The sequence below is a fragment of the Zootoca vivipara genome, chromosome 10 (genome assembly GCF_965207765.1).
Source record: "Zootoca vivipara chromosome 10, rZooViv2.hap1.1, whole genome shotgun sequence".
NCBI lineage: Eukaryota > Metazoa > Chordata > Lepidosauria > Squamata > Lacertidae > Zootoca > Zootoca vivipara.
The window spans coordinates 51,463,797-51,479,818 of NC_142593.1; the positions used below are offsets into that span (position 1 = coordinate 51,463,797).

General features: G+C 42.5%; 1 protein-coding gene across 1 annotated transcript in view; it reads right to left on the reverse strand.

The window, feature by feature from the left end:
• DCC (DCC netrin 1 receptor) overlaps positions 1-16,022 on the reverse strand; it is an 876,197-nt gene that overhangs the window by 522,917 nt on the left and 337,258 nt on the right. Inside the window, exon 2 of the mRNA XM_060280362.2 lies at positions 9,300-9,620. Coding sequence (XP_060136345.2) covers positions 9,300-9,620 — 321 coding nt within the window. The remainder of the gene's footprint in view (positions 1-9,299; positions 9,621-16,022) is intronic.

A 16,022-nucleotide genomic window follows, 5' to 3' on the forward strand; every position in this document is an offset into this window, starting at 1 on the left:
TGATAATGGAGCCCTGTGTCTTCCACACTGACCCACCTTTGGCTCCAGCTCCAACAACCAGCTACCCAACCTTTTAACTGAAGATGTCAATGAGTCAACCTGGGACTGTGTGCCTAGAAAGCATGTGCTGTGCCACTGAGCCATGACCACTTCCAAGGACAGTAGCCTTTCAAGAAAAACTCGTGTCCAAAACAGAAGTTTCGATAAGGGCATGTTCCAGTTCACACGAGATACTGACTGACAGGGTTGTTTTTTCCCCCAGGAGGTACTCAAGCTGGAAACTCAAAAATAACTCTTCCCTGTGGAATCAGAAACTATCAATAACTTGAATACAATTCTTTCTTGAAATTGGCTTTGCGTGTGTGGACTGTAGTTCTTAAGGGTTTATAGTATTCACTGTTATTTGAGATTTGGCAGGTGGTTGTAAACTTCTACAATGTAGGCACTGTGTACACTGAACACTTCCTTGAACTTATGCATTGCAGAGGGAGAGGAACAGTATTGAACAATCTCTCTTTCAAATAAACACCCACTATTACTGATAGTGTCATGCCCCTAGGAAGCTTTTGTGTTGCCCCAAACACAATGATAAGCTCGCGAGGAAAAACACTTCAGCGTTATACCTCCTTGTTATTTCCCCCCACCAAGGTTATTTTTTTAACATGTTTCCAGAAAATGGTATCTGTGAACAAAATCATCAATCCTTAAGCTCCCCAATTAGAGAAAAAAATAAAAATGGAATCAGTGTAGAACACCTGGTCCAAATGTGAAGGAAATTATGCCTTACTCAATCAAATTAGCAGAGCTGAATCACCTCTGCAATTATCCTTCTCATCATTACCAATGCATGCAATTGATACCTGAAGAAAAATGTCCCTTTCTCCTTCCTCCCTCCCTCCCTCCCCATACACCCCCAAGTGACCAATGCTTATGCTGGCAACTAAAGCCTGAGAAACCTCAGTGCATTGACCCAGGAGTTGTTGATGAAAAGAAAAACCAAATGGTTTAACATAATGTCTCTATCTTCAGACCTACCAATTACGAGAAATACCAATAATCAGTAGCCTGTTAAATTGGGACTTTTAATAAGATGTTAAAGTAGGAGGCAGCCTCTTAGTTTCTCTTCACTGCTCTCATTCCCTCTCCAGCCAAGAATACTTTTACAAATGGCGATTGCAGAGGCTCGGGGAGCCCTTGAGAAAGTCCTGGGAAAAGATGATTTCTGATGCCCTGTCAGCACTGTGCACAAAGCATCTTGCCTAATTAAAAAGATGGATCCCACTCATTCTGTCCTCTTGGATCCAAAGGCATTTTTGCTCTGTTCCAGGTGGTGAGGCAGATGGGGGTTCCAGTCCAAGCAGGGCTCCAAGCAAGGCTTCACTTTCCAGGTAGCACCCTGGACAGCTCCAATAGAAGCTGAGGCTAGAGCAGGGGTCAGCAAACTTTTTCAGCAGGGGGCCGGTCCACTGTCCCTCAGACCTTGTGGGGGGGCCGGACTATATTTTGAGGGGGAAAAAATGAATGAATTCCTATGCCCCACAAATAACCCAGAGATGCATTTTAAATAAAAGGACACATTCTACTCATGTAAAAACATGCTAATTCCTGGACCGCCTGCGGGCCGGATTTAAAAGGAGATTGTGCCGCATCCGGTCCCCGGGCCTTAGTTTGGGGACGCCTGGGCTAGAGTGAGAAGTCCAGAAGGTGGCCTTTTCTACCATGACTCTCTGCTTGTGGAATGTGTTCCCTAGGGAGACTCGCCTGGCGCCTTTGTTACATATCTTTGGCCGCCAGGCGAAAACATTCCTCTTCTCCCGGGCCTTTGGCTAATCAAACCATCTATGGTCTTTTAAACTGTGTGTAGCGGGGTTATTGTTCTCGTTTGTTACTATGTTAAATACTTTTGTGTTTTTATATTGTAAACTGCCTTTATGATCCTTAGGTGAAGGGCAACAGAGAATTGTTGTTGATGATGATGACGGTATTGTTGATTATGATCTATACAAGCAGAAAGAAATACTGCTTCTGCAAATGGCTATGCTAGACTGAGACAGAAATACGGGGGCAGTCTCTAGCTCCGCCTCCACTGGAAAAAGCCTCTTTTAGTTAAAGGGTTCCTGTTTGTTTTAGGAGATGGTGCTGGGAATATGGTGGCTCTGCTGTAGCATTCAGGCTGGAATCCCCAGGCTCCAAGTACATCAGTGCAACTGCCTCAAGTCAGAGAGGTGGACACAAGATGGGCTTCTTACTTGTTGGAGTTTGAGCAAGTGGGATCTCCATCACCTCTTCAAAGTCCAGGGCTCCCTATTCAAACATAGTTGGTTGGTTTGAAATTTCGCTGGCAACTTGTAGCTTTAAACAACATTGCACTTACAAGGCTCATGTATGCTATGCTAAGTAAAATTGACTGCTTTCATCAGGAACTGGTTTATGAACTACTAATGCTTTGAAAATTAGATGAAACCAAGCACATACTCGCTCTTGGAAGAAAATGCGTTTGACTTAGTGGGTCCCTGTGGTTTGTCATTCATAACCATGAAAGACATTGATTTAATATGTTACCAAGACGTAAAAGCAAGATCTTAAAATGTTGCAAGCAGCCCTATTGTCTCCAAATGAGAGTCTAATATTAGATTGTAAGGATTCAGTGACCAAACCCACCCCAACTATAGGAAATATTAAAGGGCAAGTAATTTATTTCAATCTCTTTGCTAGTATAATATTCTTTTTTTAAAAAAAGCATCAAAGCAATTTAACATTTTGTAGCATGAAATTTCCTCATGCCATACATAAAAATCCTCCAGAAAAATCATTCCCTCTTATGGAACCCATTTAGAAAAGGTAGAAACAGACTTGGTATTTTAGCAAAACCTGCTTTAGGATGCAATTGCAGTTCTGCAACTATAATGGAAATACAGAAGACATTTGTAATATGAGGAGTTAGTGGTATACAGCAATGTTTCCTCTCATGCTAAGACCTCCCTTCTGAAGTTAACCAGCTGCATTTCCTATCTTGTGCTGTGTGTACACTAATATTTTCCCGGAGGTCCTTCTTTAGGGTTCCCTCACCATCCAAGGTGATGCATGTGGCTTCTGGGGGGAAAGGGCCTTCTCGGTGTAGGCACCTTCCATGTTCTCCTCAGGGATGCTCCTACACTTGTTGTCTAGGCTAATCTGATTTCAGAGCCAGGTGAAGACCTTTCTTTTTATTTTTCTCAGGTCTTTTATTTCTGTCTGATCGGTCTCATTTCGGTTGAGTTTATTGTTTGTATGCTCCTCAGATTTTTACTGTTTTATTATATATTTTAAATGTGTTTTATTGTGGTTTTAGACATGGTAAGCTACCCTGGGAATTTTACTGATGGGCAGGATGTAAATTCCCTCAAACAAACAATTATATACCTAAAACAGAATTGGATCTGTTGCCCACTCTCTCCCCCTTACCACAAGGTTATTTTCAGATACTTTCTTGTGTGCAGAACAAAGTGTTGGGGCAGTTTCAGCACCTGAAAGACATGGTTGTCCAACACTCTTGGATATATCTTCAGACCTCCATAGAAGGAAAGAAGCAGCCTGACTCTAAAAAGTAGACACTTGGTGTAAGGCACAAAAGTACACAGAATGAAGACTCTCACCAAGAGCTGACATTCTCCAACAGAGGCAGCACAAAGAATTTCAGCAGGACAGTTTATACCACAAAAAATGTGTCAGTACAATAACCTGTGGTTTCAACTTCACACAGCTTGCTCTGTGAAACTCAACACTTATTTTTACCTGACAGCAACTTACTTCTGATATAAACTTACTTCTTCTCCCTTCTACAGAAAATAGTTTTTTTGTTACATGGCCTGCCTGAGGGCTTCCCAGAGACACCCGAATGGCTATGGTGAGAAATAGGATTCTGGGATTGGAAAGGCCATGTTGTGCAATCAGAAGCCACGAGGGCCTTCTTTCTTAAAAGGGAAAGCAAGCCAAGGGAATTTGGGCAGGCTGGAGCCCTCCCAACCTGATTAAAACTTTTCTGTTTAGACATTTTGGATTTTTAATGATGCATTTACGTACGCTAGATTTTTTATTTTAGCACGAGCTGGTTGGGGAGTGCAGAGACGGCTGCTACACATCTCAAAATGAATAAATGAATCCACTTTGGGGGTACAAATAAACAGTGAGTTGTGAGGGTCATAGCTCAGTGGTGAAGCATCTGCTTTGCATGCATAGGGTTCTGCGTGCCCTGCCTAAAGCCCTGGAGAGTCACTGGCAGTAGTGAGCTAGTTGGGCCAATGGTCTGACTTGCTATGAAGCAACTTCTCATGTTCCTATGCAGTACAGCACCTTTGCAGCAAGTGTCAGGCGATATAAGAAACTCCAGGGTTGCAAAGGAGAAGCCTCTGCTGCGGTTTCGTTTATGCCTGTATCATCCTGTTGGAAACGGTTGCAATGTTGGTGTGCACTTCTCTCTTAACCACTAGCATCTGCATAGTAACCTCTAATACAGTTTAGGGACTGAACATTTCCCAGTTATTCTTTAAAAGAGGGAGGGGAAGGACATTTTTTAATGGAGCACATTGCCCAGGTAGCATTGACCTGTGGAATGCCCTCCTGGAAAGGTGCTTCTGCCTCTCCCATTATTAACATTCAGGAGGAACTTATAAATGTCCCTGTTAGCAGCAGATTTGGCTAAATCCCAAACTGAATCCTTGGCCAAGTCAGGTGGAGACTGTCCCAGATTCCCCTGGGTTGGATCAGGCTTCATGGAATGATCCTGTGCTGTCAGTGGGAGGTGTGTCAAGCAGGTGAGAAAGGCAGGCAGCCCTACTGAATTCCCCAATCCCCATGCTAGGAAAGCAGCAGACCTGATCAGGATTGAATCCTCTGCCCATCAATTTAAAAACCCCAAGGAAAGATTAGCCCAGCCTCCAAAATTGATTTTGGGCCAGCAGGTCAGGTGTTCCTCAGGTGAGCCTGAATTGGCTAGGGACTGTGCAGACTCTGTTCCTGGAAATCTCAATATTATTAGCTGTGAAGCTACATGATTGTTCTTAAATGTTTCTAGATATTCTTCTTATTTTTAATTTACTTTAACTTTACAGTGTTCCCATTCAAGGGGTTTGCTAGCCTGGGTTCCTTTATGAAGAGAGGTGGGGTAGAAATTTAATCAGTAATAACAATTGTAAAAATAAAAGTAATCATTGTACGTTGTGCAAAACCACCCGATCGCCTGTTATGTATTGCTACAATATCTTCTCATACCTCCATAGCATCTTTCAATGGGAGTTAAAATCGTCAATCACTTGTTGCGACTGCCGTCCTGCCTGGATAAGCACATGTGAGCAACTCTGATAAACTAGACCAATGCTTCTTCTAGTCTGTCGTCCTATAGCCAGCCAGATGATCTCGTAAAGCCAGCTTGTGAGGCATGACAGCAATTATGCCTTTCTGTAAATCTGGGGTTTCATTTCATTTATCTTCAGTCTACTGCCAAATCAGCCCAAGTTTGACAGTCAGGAGGGAGCATTCTCTGCACCAACTTCCTCTGTGCCATAGATATTTTAAAAAAGGAATCATTCTCATGCCTCATTAGTGCATGAACTTACCCCAAGGAACAACCTTACTCTGGAAGTAATACTTCTTGCTTTGCTTTGCTTTACCTTACAGATGCCAAGATAAACATGATACCAGGTCAGCCCTTCATTTTTTTTTTTAATTTACCCTTACACTTTCTCTCTCTCCTTTTTTTATATTCCATCTGCCCTGTGCCTTAAGACAGGAACATGCTGCCAATATTTTAACGAGGGTCAGCTCAAGCACATTTCCAGTTCAGCTAGCAATATTTATCTCTCATGCAGAGGAAAATGTTTCTCTGCAGCTGAATGCAGAAATTCTTCCCTTGCAGCTTCCAACACTAAAAATCATTTAAACCGCTCAAAAAGCAGGCACTCCAAATTTCTAGCATTTGAACGATTCCATTAACAGGTGAGGGACGGCCATCTAAAATGAGGGTTGCGATGCAGCAAATGTAATACAAATTAATAAATAGCACTGCCCTTCCAGCAGTTTTAATGGACCATTTGTCCCAAGTGTTGACTGCAGGGACTTTCACAGAACACTGTGCAGTGGGGCAAGGTAGAAATGAAAGAGGAAGTGGGATTGCAAGTGATTCTGGAGTTTATGCTAAGCTTCAGAGGGGTGTGTGGAAGAGAAAGGAGGAAAGCATGTGAAACTGGAAATGTCAGAACAGACTCAAGTTTGTGATTCTGGTTAAAATAGGGATTGGCAATATATAAACTATCTAGATGAGCGTCTAGATGAGCATTTAGGCCCCACCTTTAAAGCAGCATCACACCACTGTCATAGGCTTCCCCCAAAGAATTATGGGAACTGTAGTTTGTTAAGGCTGCTGAGAGTTCTACAAGAAAACAATGACCAGAGTGGTGATACAATAACTACTGTAATCGACACAAGGTAATATCACCAAGGCAACTATCTGTAACTAAACGTCCATAAAAATGGGGAAAGTAGTTCCTTTCCCAAATAGGTTTTATCTTAAACAATAGCAAAAACAGTAAATAAAAAGTTCGTTTGTAATATATTAGTGGTTCAGTGCTCATTTCTTCTCTTTCCAAATTAGATTTTGTCTTGAACAATTGCAAATGCAGTAATAAAGAGTCCATGACCATTAGGCCCAGTCGTGACCAACTCTGGGGTTGCGGCGCTCATCTTGCTTTATCGGCCAAGGGAGCCAGCGTACAGCTTCCGGGTGACTCATGTGGCCAGCATGACTAAGCCGCTTCTGTTGAACCAGAGCAGCGCACAGAAATGTCGTTTACCTTCCCACTGGAGTGGTACCTATTTATCTACTTGCACTTTGACATGCTTTTGAACTGCTAGGTTGGCAGGAGCTGGGACCGAGCAATGGGAGCTCACCCCGTCATGGGGATTAGAACAGCCAACCTTCTGATCGGCAAGCCCTAGGCTCTGTGGTTTAAACCACAGCCCCACCCAGTGTGCTTTTTTTCTTTAAAAAATGTTCATATACCCAGTGCTTTTTTTTTCTTTAAAAATGTTCAGGGGTACTCTCATTTTGACTCAAGGAAATCACCATTTTATAGTTCAAATCAGGGGAAATAAATACAGTAAATGGACAAAAGTACAAAGATTCACAAAATGTTTAGGGGTATGCATACCCATGTGTCCCCCCAGAAAAAAAGCACTAGATATACCAGTGGTTCATTGCTTGGACATTGTTCCAGTAATCCAACGTTTTGTCACTAAAGAGCTTAGTTATCAAGATTTGTAGTAAATAATATACAAGAGAAGACAGTATGTAAACAACTTAAAACAGGGATATATCTGTCCCCATCTACATGTTGCCATCGGGAGGAGCATAGAAAGAGGACGACATCCTTCAGTTTGTTAAACTCCCTAAACTACCTAGATGAGCATTAGGCCCCAGCATTTAAGCAGCATCATACCACTTCAAACAGCAGTAGCTTCCCCCAAAGAATTATGGGAACTGTAGTTTGTTAAGGCTGCTGAGAGTTCTGTAAGGGCAACACTGAGACAAAGGAGAAGGAAGCTGACAGGCAAAACCACAACACCCTGGACTGGTTGCAAGGAAGAAATTTGTAGGTAGAGGCTGGCTGAGGGCCGTCTCCACTGATTGTGGGGAAATTATGCAACTTGGCTTCATTTTTCTAGGAATATAGAGAGAGGAGGGAGAGAAAGAGAGACTCTTGCAGGGGAGGGATTAAAAAACTTTCACTTAGTACCCCAAACCAGCAGTGGGGCGAGGCTCCCCTGCAAATCTTGATTCACATCAAGATTTCTTCCCCACAGTCTTCATTCATTATATGGGAGGTTCTGTTCAAGGTTCTATTGATTGGTTAAGCTAATATAGATCAAGGCTGGTGTGAACAGAAGACACTTCTAAAATACTGTACAAGACAGCATATTACCAAGTACAAATGGTGGGATACTTTTTAACCTCCGAATGTAGCAAAGTCTTGGATTTGGCAACCTTCACAAGGGTCATGAATCTGAATTCAAGTATTTGTTAAACTCCCTAAATCATCTTGTGATTTCAGAAGTGGCCAATTTGCGTCAGCTCTGTTTAAGAGACACTTCACCCAAAAATGAGCGGCAGAAACTAATGCTGCTGAATGCAGTAAGTTCTCTAATGAATTCCTGTCACTCTAGAAAAGCTAAGTGGGCGGGGGGGGGGGGGGAGAGGTGCTAAAAAAGTACATTTCACATTCTGCAGAAGTTTGGTATTTTGTTTTTTTCTGACCCTGAATTAATCTGGAAAGCAGTTAATTTCTAGCTTCAAAGACTGCTTCTTGTTTTTGAAGATAATAAACATGCTTCAAATATCACACAGCAACAAAGGGTTGATTAGACATATTTAAGCATGAATAGTAGCTTGTCAGAAATAAATTACTGTGGCAGTAATGTCATGTCTAACTTCATTTCTGTGGAGGAGACATACCACTTTTTTTTTTTTTAAAAAAAGGAATGATAAAAGTTTCCCCTTTTGTCCTGATAGTTATTTAAAATTAAAAGTTGATTGCACGCAACAAGATTTCCATCATTGTGGTACTCTAGAAGAGTTCACTGGTACACTGAAATGAGAAGTAGTGTTACTTCTAATATTTGGGTCCTAAGCCATTTAGGGCCCCAATGGTAGGCAACAGCACTCAGCACTGGATCCATAAAATGAACAGACAGCCATTGAAATTATTTTTAAAATTGCTGTGATGAGCATAAGCCTGTCCACACCAGTTAGAAGTCTGGTGGCCGCATTCTGCACCAGATGCATCCCTAGGAACTGGTGATTTGATTCTACAGCAACCTCACACCACATACTTCAATTCTAGGCTATACCTTACTCCACATTTACACTGATATTTGTGAATGTCAAACTCAGCTCTTCGGTTGGGAGAGGCGCAAGATGAGGCAAGGGGAAAGGGGTACTCCGTAGCCAGCAGGAGAAGTTCAGTCCCCCAAGTCTGCACACCAGAGAGCAAGCCAGAAATGGAAGTTTTTTATTGTGGCTCTTCATTTCCTTTGACCTGTTGTTGTATAGAGGTATCATTGATTATATTTGTCTCATCTCCCTGCAGTTCTCTCTTTTGGCCACAACTGATTGTTGGTGCACAGTCTGAATTCCTGCCTGCCCCAGATTAAGGTCCACTATGTGCTTCTGTCCTGGCAAGGATTAGGAAAAGCATTAATCCAAAATGCACAAACAAAACAAGTCTTAATCCATGTAGAGTTAGAAAGAAAGAAAGGTGATCTCTTACCTGCTACAGAGATTTTGGCTGTCCGACTGATGATAGCTCCAATACCTTCTAATGATGCTTCACATTGATAAAGGCCCTCATCAGGTTTATGGTGTCTGGAATGGACTATGTTTTGTATCAAAAGAGATCCATTGGGAAACTGCTGCCTTCTCTCATCCACTGCCAAGTTTAAAAAGACTCCATCCTTTTTCCATTTGATGACAGGAATCCCTTGATCCGATTCTGCCGTGCAGTTGAGCAACACGTTACTTCCTCGCATGGTGACAGCATCCGAAGGCTCAATCAGGAACCGCAATGTTGTAAATCCCTTAACTTGTGTGCCTGTTGGGATAAATGGTGAAGAATAGCCCAGTTAGTTCACTACAATCCTCAGAAAGCAACTTTTTGGTCTGGGGAACATTGAGATTGCCTTTGAAGAAATGATGCTAATGTATAAATTCCTTTAACTATGGTTGAAATTCCCACTGACATTTTGCCTGTGTTAAGAGCATGCAAATCCACCTTGAATCTTGCTTCAGGAAAAAGTCAGACACAACTTATGGTTTTGTGGCCCTTCCAAGAAAATCAAAATCATCCCTCGCTTCACCTTGTCAATCTGCCTTGAATTTTGTTTTGCCAGAAAACTGGTGGCAATTCTACAAATTCTATTTTAGAAAAGCCTATCTTTCTGAGCAAAATTTCTGCAAGGATATATTAATACCTTATCAACCTATGCAAACCAAATAAAGAGAGACCAGTTTGTAATTTAAGCAGCCAACCCAATCTCCCCACAGCCCCCAAGTCTCCAGCCAAGATAGCATACAGAAAAATGAGCAGTTAACATCAGATTCAGTCAACAGCAGAGGCGCAACAACTTCTGCTCAACTTATTTCTTATTTAGAGGGCTTAGCTGGGATTTACTGTAAGTGGTTTATTACATCTGCGCCAACCCTCTGCACCGAGATGAATTTTACTCCCAAGAGGACCGCTGTTATTCGATAGAGCTCTCTCAAATGAACAAATTCCTAGGGAAGAGAAAGCAAATTCTGAATGCCACCAAGCCACTTGGGTGGAACACCAAAGTACAGTACACATCTCACTGCCTGCTGTTCTTTGCAATTTCATAAAACCCAGTGCAACAGCTTCCCGTAAAAACTGAAATACAAGGAAGACACTAAAAAAGGGCTGTATGAGTTTTCATATCACTAACCTCTATTACAAAGGTTTCAAACTGTGCACTTGGGGACCATTGGATTTCTCAGAAACTTATCAAAGGTTTCCAAGTGAAAAGATTAGACATGATGACTGTTGCAGGCAGGTTGTACTAGCACCTAGCTAGAAACTTTGAAGGTATCAGTTTCCATTCAGCCGCAGACATGAACTGGTAAGGATGTTTCAAGTATTTTATCTCTGCGAATCCCCGTTCAGCCTGTCCTAATCTGCAAAACCTTGATTAAAGTATGGGCCAGAACTTAAGTTATCTGTAAGCTTCGTCACTTTCTGAGCATGCCAGCTCAAAACCCTATCAAAATAAATTATATAAATGCATGTTTTGAGAGAAATATTTTGAAAATGCTATTTAAATACTTATTTAAATTTCTGTGAGGTTTTTTTTCCCTTCTCAAGTCACGTATCAACATGGAAACAGGATCAAATAGGTGGGGGAATAGACTGAGTCACCCAACTTATGAATTGATTCCATTCATCCCACTCAGTCCACAACCAAGGTTATGGGCAGGACTGACAGACAGCCTTTCAGCAGTCAGATCCATGTCTTCTTAGTGTGTGTAGAACAGCCTTCACCAGCCTGGTGCCTCCATTTATTTTGGACCAGGGATGATGGGGAATGTCAAAATCATCCCACGTCAGCCCTGGCCCAAAATATATGGAAGGCACCAGGTTGGCAAAGGCTGCTGTAATCATTTCCTTTTTTTTGGTGTACACCTCGTAACTTACACTTTATACTATGAGATGTACATCTAAGAAACATGATGTCTACACATACTAAGAGGATTTTCATGTGGCTGCTAGGGTTGGTGGCAACTTCTCATCAAGTGTACTGTTGGTGAGAAATACAGATTTGTGTTACGCGGCCTTTTCTAAGTCTCCAGATGTTTTTGACTACAACTCCCAGCATGCCTGACTACATTGGCCACCATAGTTGCCAAGTTTTCCCTTTTCTCGCGAGGAAGCCTATTCAGCATAAGGGAAAATCCCTTTAAAAAAAGGATAACTTGGCAGCTATGTTGGCCACATAGGCTAGGGATGATGGGAATTATAGTCCAAGACATTTGGGACAGTTCTCTGCCTTTACTAAGGATGGACAGCTTGTGTCAGTTTCGGATGGTTTCATTCAAAAGTCCATTCCATTATGCTGTTAAATCAGAATACATTTTTTTTTAAAAAAAGTATGAAAAATCCTCTATAAATATTTTATCTCAATGCATGCATTTATAAACTTATTTTAAAGGTAAAGGTAAAGGAACCCCTGGCTATTAGGTCCAGTCGCTGACGACTCTGGGGTTGTGGTGCTCATCTCGCTTTATTGGCCGAGGGATCTGGCGTACAGCTTACGGGTCATGTGGCCAGCATGACTAAGCCGCTTCTGGCGAACCAGAGCAGTGCATGGAAATGCCGTTTACCTTCCCTCCTGAGCGGTACCTATTTATCTACTTGCACTTCAGCGTGCTTTTGAACTGCTAGGTTGGCAGGAGCTGGGACCAAGCAACGGGAGCTCACCCCGTCGCGGGGATTCAAACCGCCGACCTTCTGATCGGCAAGCCCAAGAGGCTCTGTGGTTTAACCCACAGCGCCACCTGCCTGAATTAACTTAAATACAAGCAAATCTCTCCCGCGTCCCAAACGTATTTTACCCTAAAGCAATTGTGAAATAATACTATTAATCTGTTTTAAATGGTACATTTTATGAGTTGAGAACGGTAATTTAATCAGCCAACCCAATCTCCCCACAGCTCCCGAGTCTCCAGCCAAGATAGCATACAGAAAAATGAGCAGTTAACATCAGATTCAGTCAACAGCAGAGACGCAACAACTTCTGCTCAACTTATTTCTTATTTAGAGGGCTTAGCTGGGATTTTGAAAAGGTGCAAAATCCAATGGAATATGTAAAATCCAATGAATATGTATGCATTGTTTTTGGTCTGTGGTGTGCAAAATAGGTCAGTTTGCTTTAAAATGTGGACTGTGCAAAATTCTTCTTCCTCCATAATTTTTATTGCACTCATACCTGACCCCGTTCATAGCCCAACTTCCAAATGGCACAACACTTCCAAAAATAATTCTCTACTTTCAGTGACACTTTAAAAACAATAGCCATAGAATAATCAGGGATGTTTTGTATGCTCCAGTGAAGATGCCATTTGCTTTAGCAAAACCATTTAAGACCTTATGCCAGTGATCTATTACTGCAGGAAAACAAACCTCGTATTTTGAAACAGTGGTGCTCTGTCAGTTTTCAGTGTGCCGAGTACATAAAGTCGCAGGAGTTAAACAAAGATTAACTCTATTTTTGGTGCCATTACCCCAGCCATTGAGTCACAATTCCAGCTATTCATAATCACTCCAAAAGCTACAGTTAGCTGAAAATGGCTTTGGTACACGATGCTTAACAGTTTGAGTGACTGGTGAAAGAGTTTGGGAAGGGGAAAGAAAGGGAAATCGCCTCTGAAATACAGTGCCCGGAGAAACCAAGGTGAAGAAGCAAGAGTCACAGGGTGTTATATCACAGAAACTGTGTGAATGCATACCCTAGGAGCTGCAGGAAGAACGTTCAAACTGGGCTGCAATTCCTTTTTACAGGAAAGAACAGGTGTGGACTGCAGGGAGGGATGTTGGCACCATCACTGCAGCTTACTGGTAGAGAAGAAGGGATAAAGTGATGGGGAGGTTGACATATGGTAGGGCTTACCAGGATGCCCAAACCATGCCCACCTCCCTGCCACCTCAATACTCCCATTGTCTCGCCTGTTAGGCCACAGCAATGTTGCTGCCAGGAGGCCAAATAAACACCACCACTCCCCTCTTTGTCACATGCTCCTGGAAAATTGCTGCCAGATGAAGACTTCCTTCAAGTTAAGAAAGCATAACTGGGACCAGATGACTACTGAACAACTATCCCTATGGTCCAATATGGAACAGTTTGTTGAACTAACATCAACAGCAATCCTCAGTGTGATTCAAGCATTCAGGTTAGTTTGCTAGAGGTCTTCCGAAGGTTGACCTCTCAATGCCACACCTCCCCTTTCATTCTAGATCCTTCCTCATTTAAAGCACCTCCATTTTCACCTCAGTTACGTAATACAGTGGAACCTCGGTTTATGAACACCTCGGTTTATGAATTTTCGGTTTATGAACGCCGCGGACCCATCTGGAACGAATTAATTCATTTTCCATTACTTTCAATGGGAAAGTTTGCTTCAGTTTATGAACGCTTCAGTTTATGAACAGACTTCCGGAACCAATTACACCCATGCTTCAGTTTATGAACGCTTCAGTTTAAGTACTCCGTGGACCCGTCTGGAACGGATTAATCCACTTTCCATTACTTTCAATGGGAAAATTTGCTTCAGTTTATGAACGCTTACTCTGCGGACCGTCTGGAACGGATTAATTCACTTTCCATTACTTTCAATGGGAAAGTTCGCTTCAGTTTATGAACGCTTCAGTTTATGAACAGACTTCCGGAACCAATTGTGTTCATAAACCGAGGTACCACTGTATATGAGTTTATTTGTTCCTCTCCTTTCGGTAGGTGAAGTCAGAATTGGATCAGCCACAAAACACTACCTTTCTTTTGAAATGGCACCAGGCCTTATTGCTCAGTGATTGCAGGAGCAAAATTGATTATATGATATACAGAAGGGGAAAGCTTGAGCTTGGCTGATAGCTAGGGATGTGCTCATCTTTCCATTTTGGTTTCCCTCAGTTCCTTGTTGGCCTCTCTGAGAATAGGCTGCTTCTCCCTCACCAGCAACCACATCCCAAGATTTGGGAAGGTCTTGCCCAAAAGTCCCTAGAACATTACATACATTATACATATGAATGGCTATGTTTCGTTCTGCTCCATGTAAGAAGCAAATTGTGTCCAGGAACTGGACTAAAAATAAATGACCTTTTAGGTCAATTTAATGTAGTGTGACCAGCATAATAATTAATTTAGAACTTTTTTTTGGGGGGGGGAGTGATTCCCCACCATTAATCATTGTCTGGATTTCTCATTATTGACATGAAGGTAGTTTATCCATTCTTAATTAAGAGTAAACGGATTTGGGACACGGGTAAAATTGGGACACGGGTGATGGTGTGGGTTAAACTACAGAGCCTAGGGCTTGCCTATCAGAAGGTTGGCGGTTCGAATCCCCATGACGGGGTGAGCTCCTGTTGCTCGGTCCCAGCTCCTGCCTACCTAGCGGTTCGAAAGCACGTCAAAGTGCAAGTAGATAAATAGGTACCACTCTGGTGGGAATGTAAACGGAGTTTCCATGCGCTGCTCTGGTTCGCCAGAAGCGGCTTAGTCATGCTGACCACATGACCTGGAAGCTGTACTCGGCCAATAATGCGAGATGAGTGCCCAAACCCCAGAGTCAGTCATGACTGGACCTAATGGCCAGGGGTCCTTTTACCTTTATTTAAGGCTAAACCATTATTGCCAGCCTGACAGCCACATCCCCAACTTAAAATATTATAGATGTGAATCTCACAGAATAGTAGAGGGAAAGTGACACAAACACTTCCCATTTGTTTTCTATGCATTTGACAGAGAGGAGGGAAGACCACCTTCAATAACTAGAAATGGTTGGTGCAGAAAGCAGTGAAGGAAGAAAGCTAGAAAAGGAGCATGCACTATTCCTTGTACAGTAATGAAATCTAAGTCTATAACACAATGTGTCAGATCCAGCTCGGCTCAACCCAGCAATGACAGACCATTGCACATAAGAGCCACAAATGGCAGAATGTTCAGGTTGTTCAGACCATTTAGCAAGTTTGCTCTGGAAGCTTTTCTGGCGGTATTGTGCTCTGTAATCTCCTCCTTTGGCCAGGGCTTGGTGGGAGCACACAGGTTAACCCCCCGCCTGACAGCCCCTAAATCCCTGAGATTTGCTGTAGGCTCAACAATTGCAAGCACATTGGTACAGCCCTATCTGTTCTTAATTCATCTCTCACCCTCCTTCCACCCTCACACTGTTTTATCTGCAGCTAGTTATGGAGTTAGATGGGGGTCTTGCAGGCCACCTCGCTCAACCCACTCCCAGATACAGGAAACCCAGAGGTAAAACATCCCTAACAAACTTTTTAAAAGGTATCTCCTAATGTTCAGCTGAACTCTACCCTCCTACAACTTAAGGCCATTATATCTTTGAAAGTCCACAACCGACGCCCACCAGGAAAATTGTGAGCATCCATTAATGTAGAAAACTCAATTGTGTTCATCCATATCAATGGCTCTACACAGTAAAACCTAAATGAATACCACCCATTGTTTCCCAGGATTCACAAAGTGTGGTGCTATCAATGCAGCATAGAATTGCATTCCCAGGGCATTCCCTGTCCTTCCATCCAGTTTCCTCTCTTTCACAGTTCTCATCTTTGCAGCACCTCCATGGTAGTTTAGGATAAGTGGCATGGACTTCACCAAGGTCATACAGTGAGTTTCATAATTGACCAGAATTTTTGAAATAGGATTCCTTAACCAGTAGGTTACACTGACACTGTAGAGTAGATGAT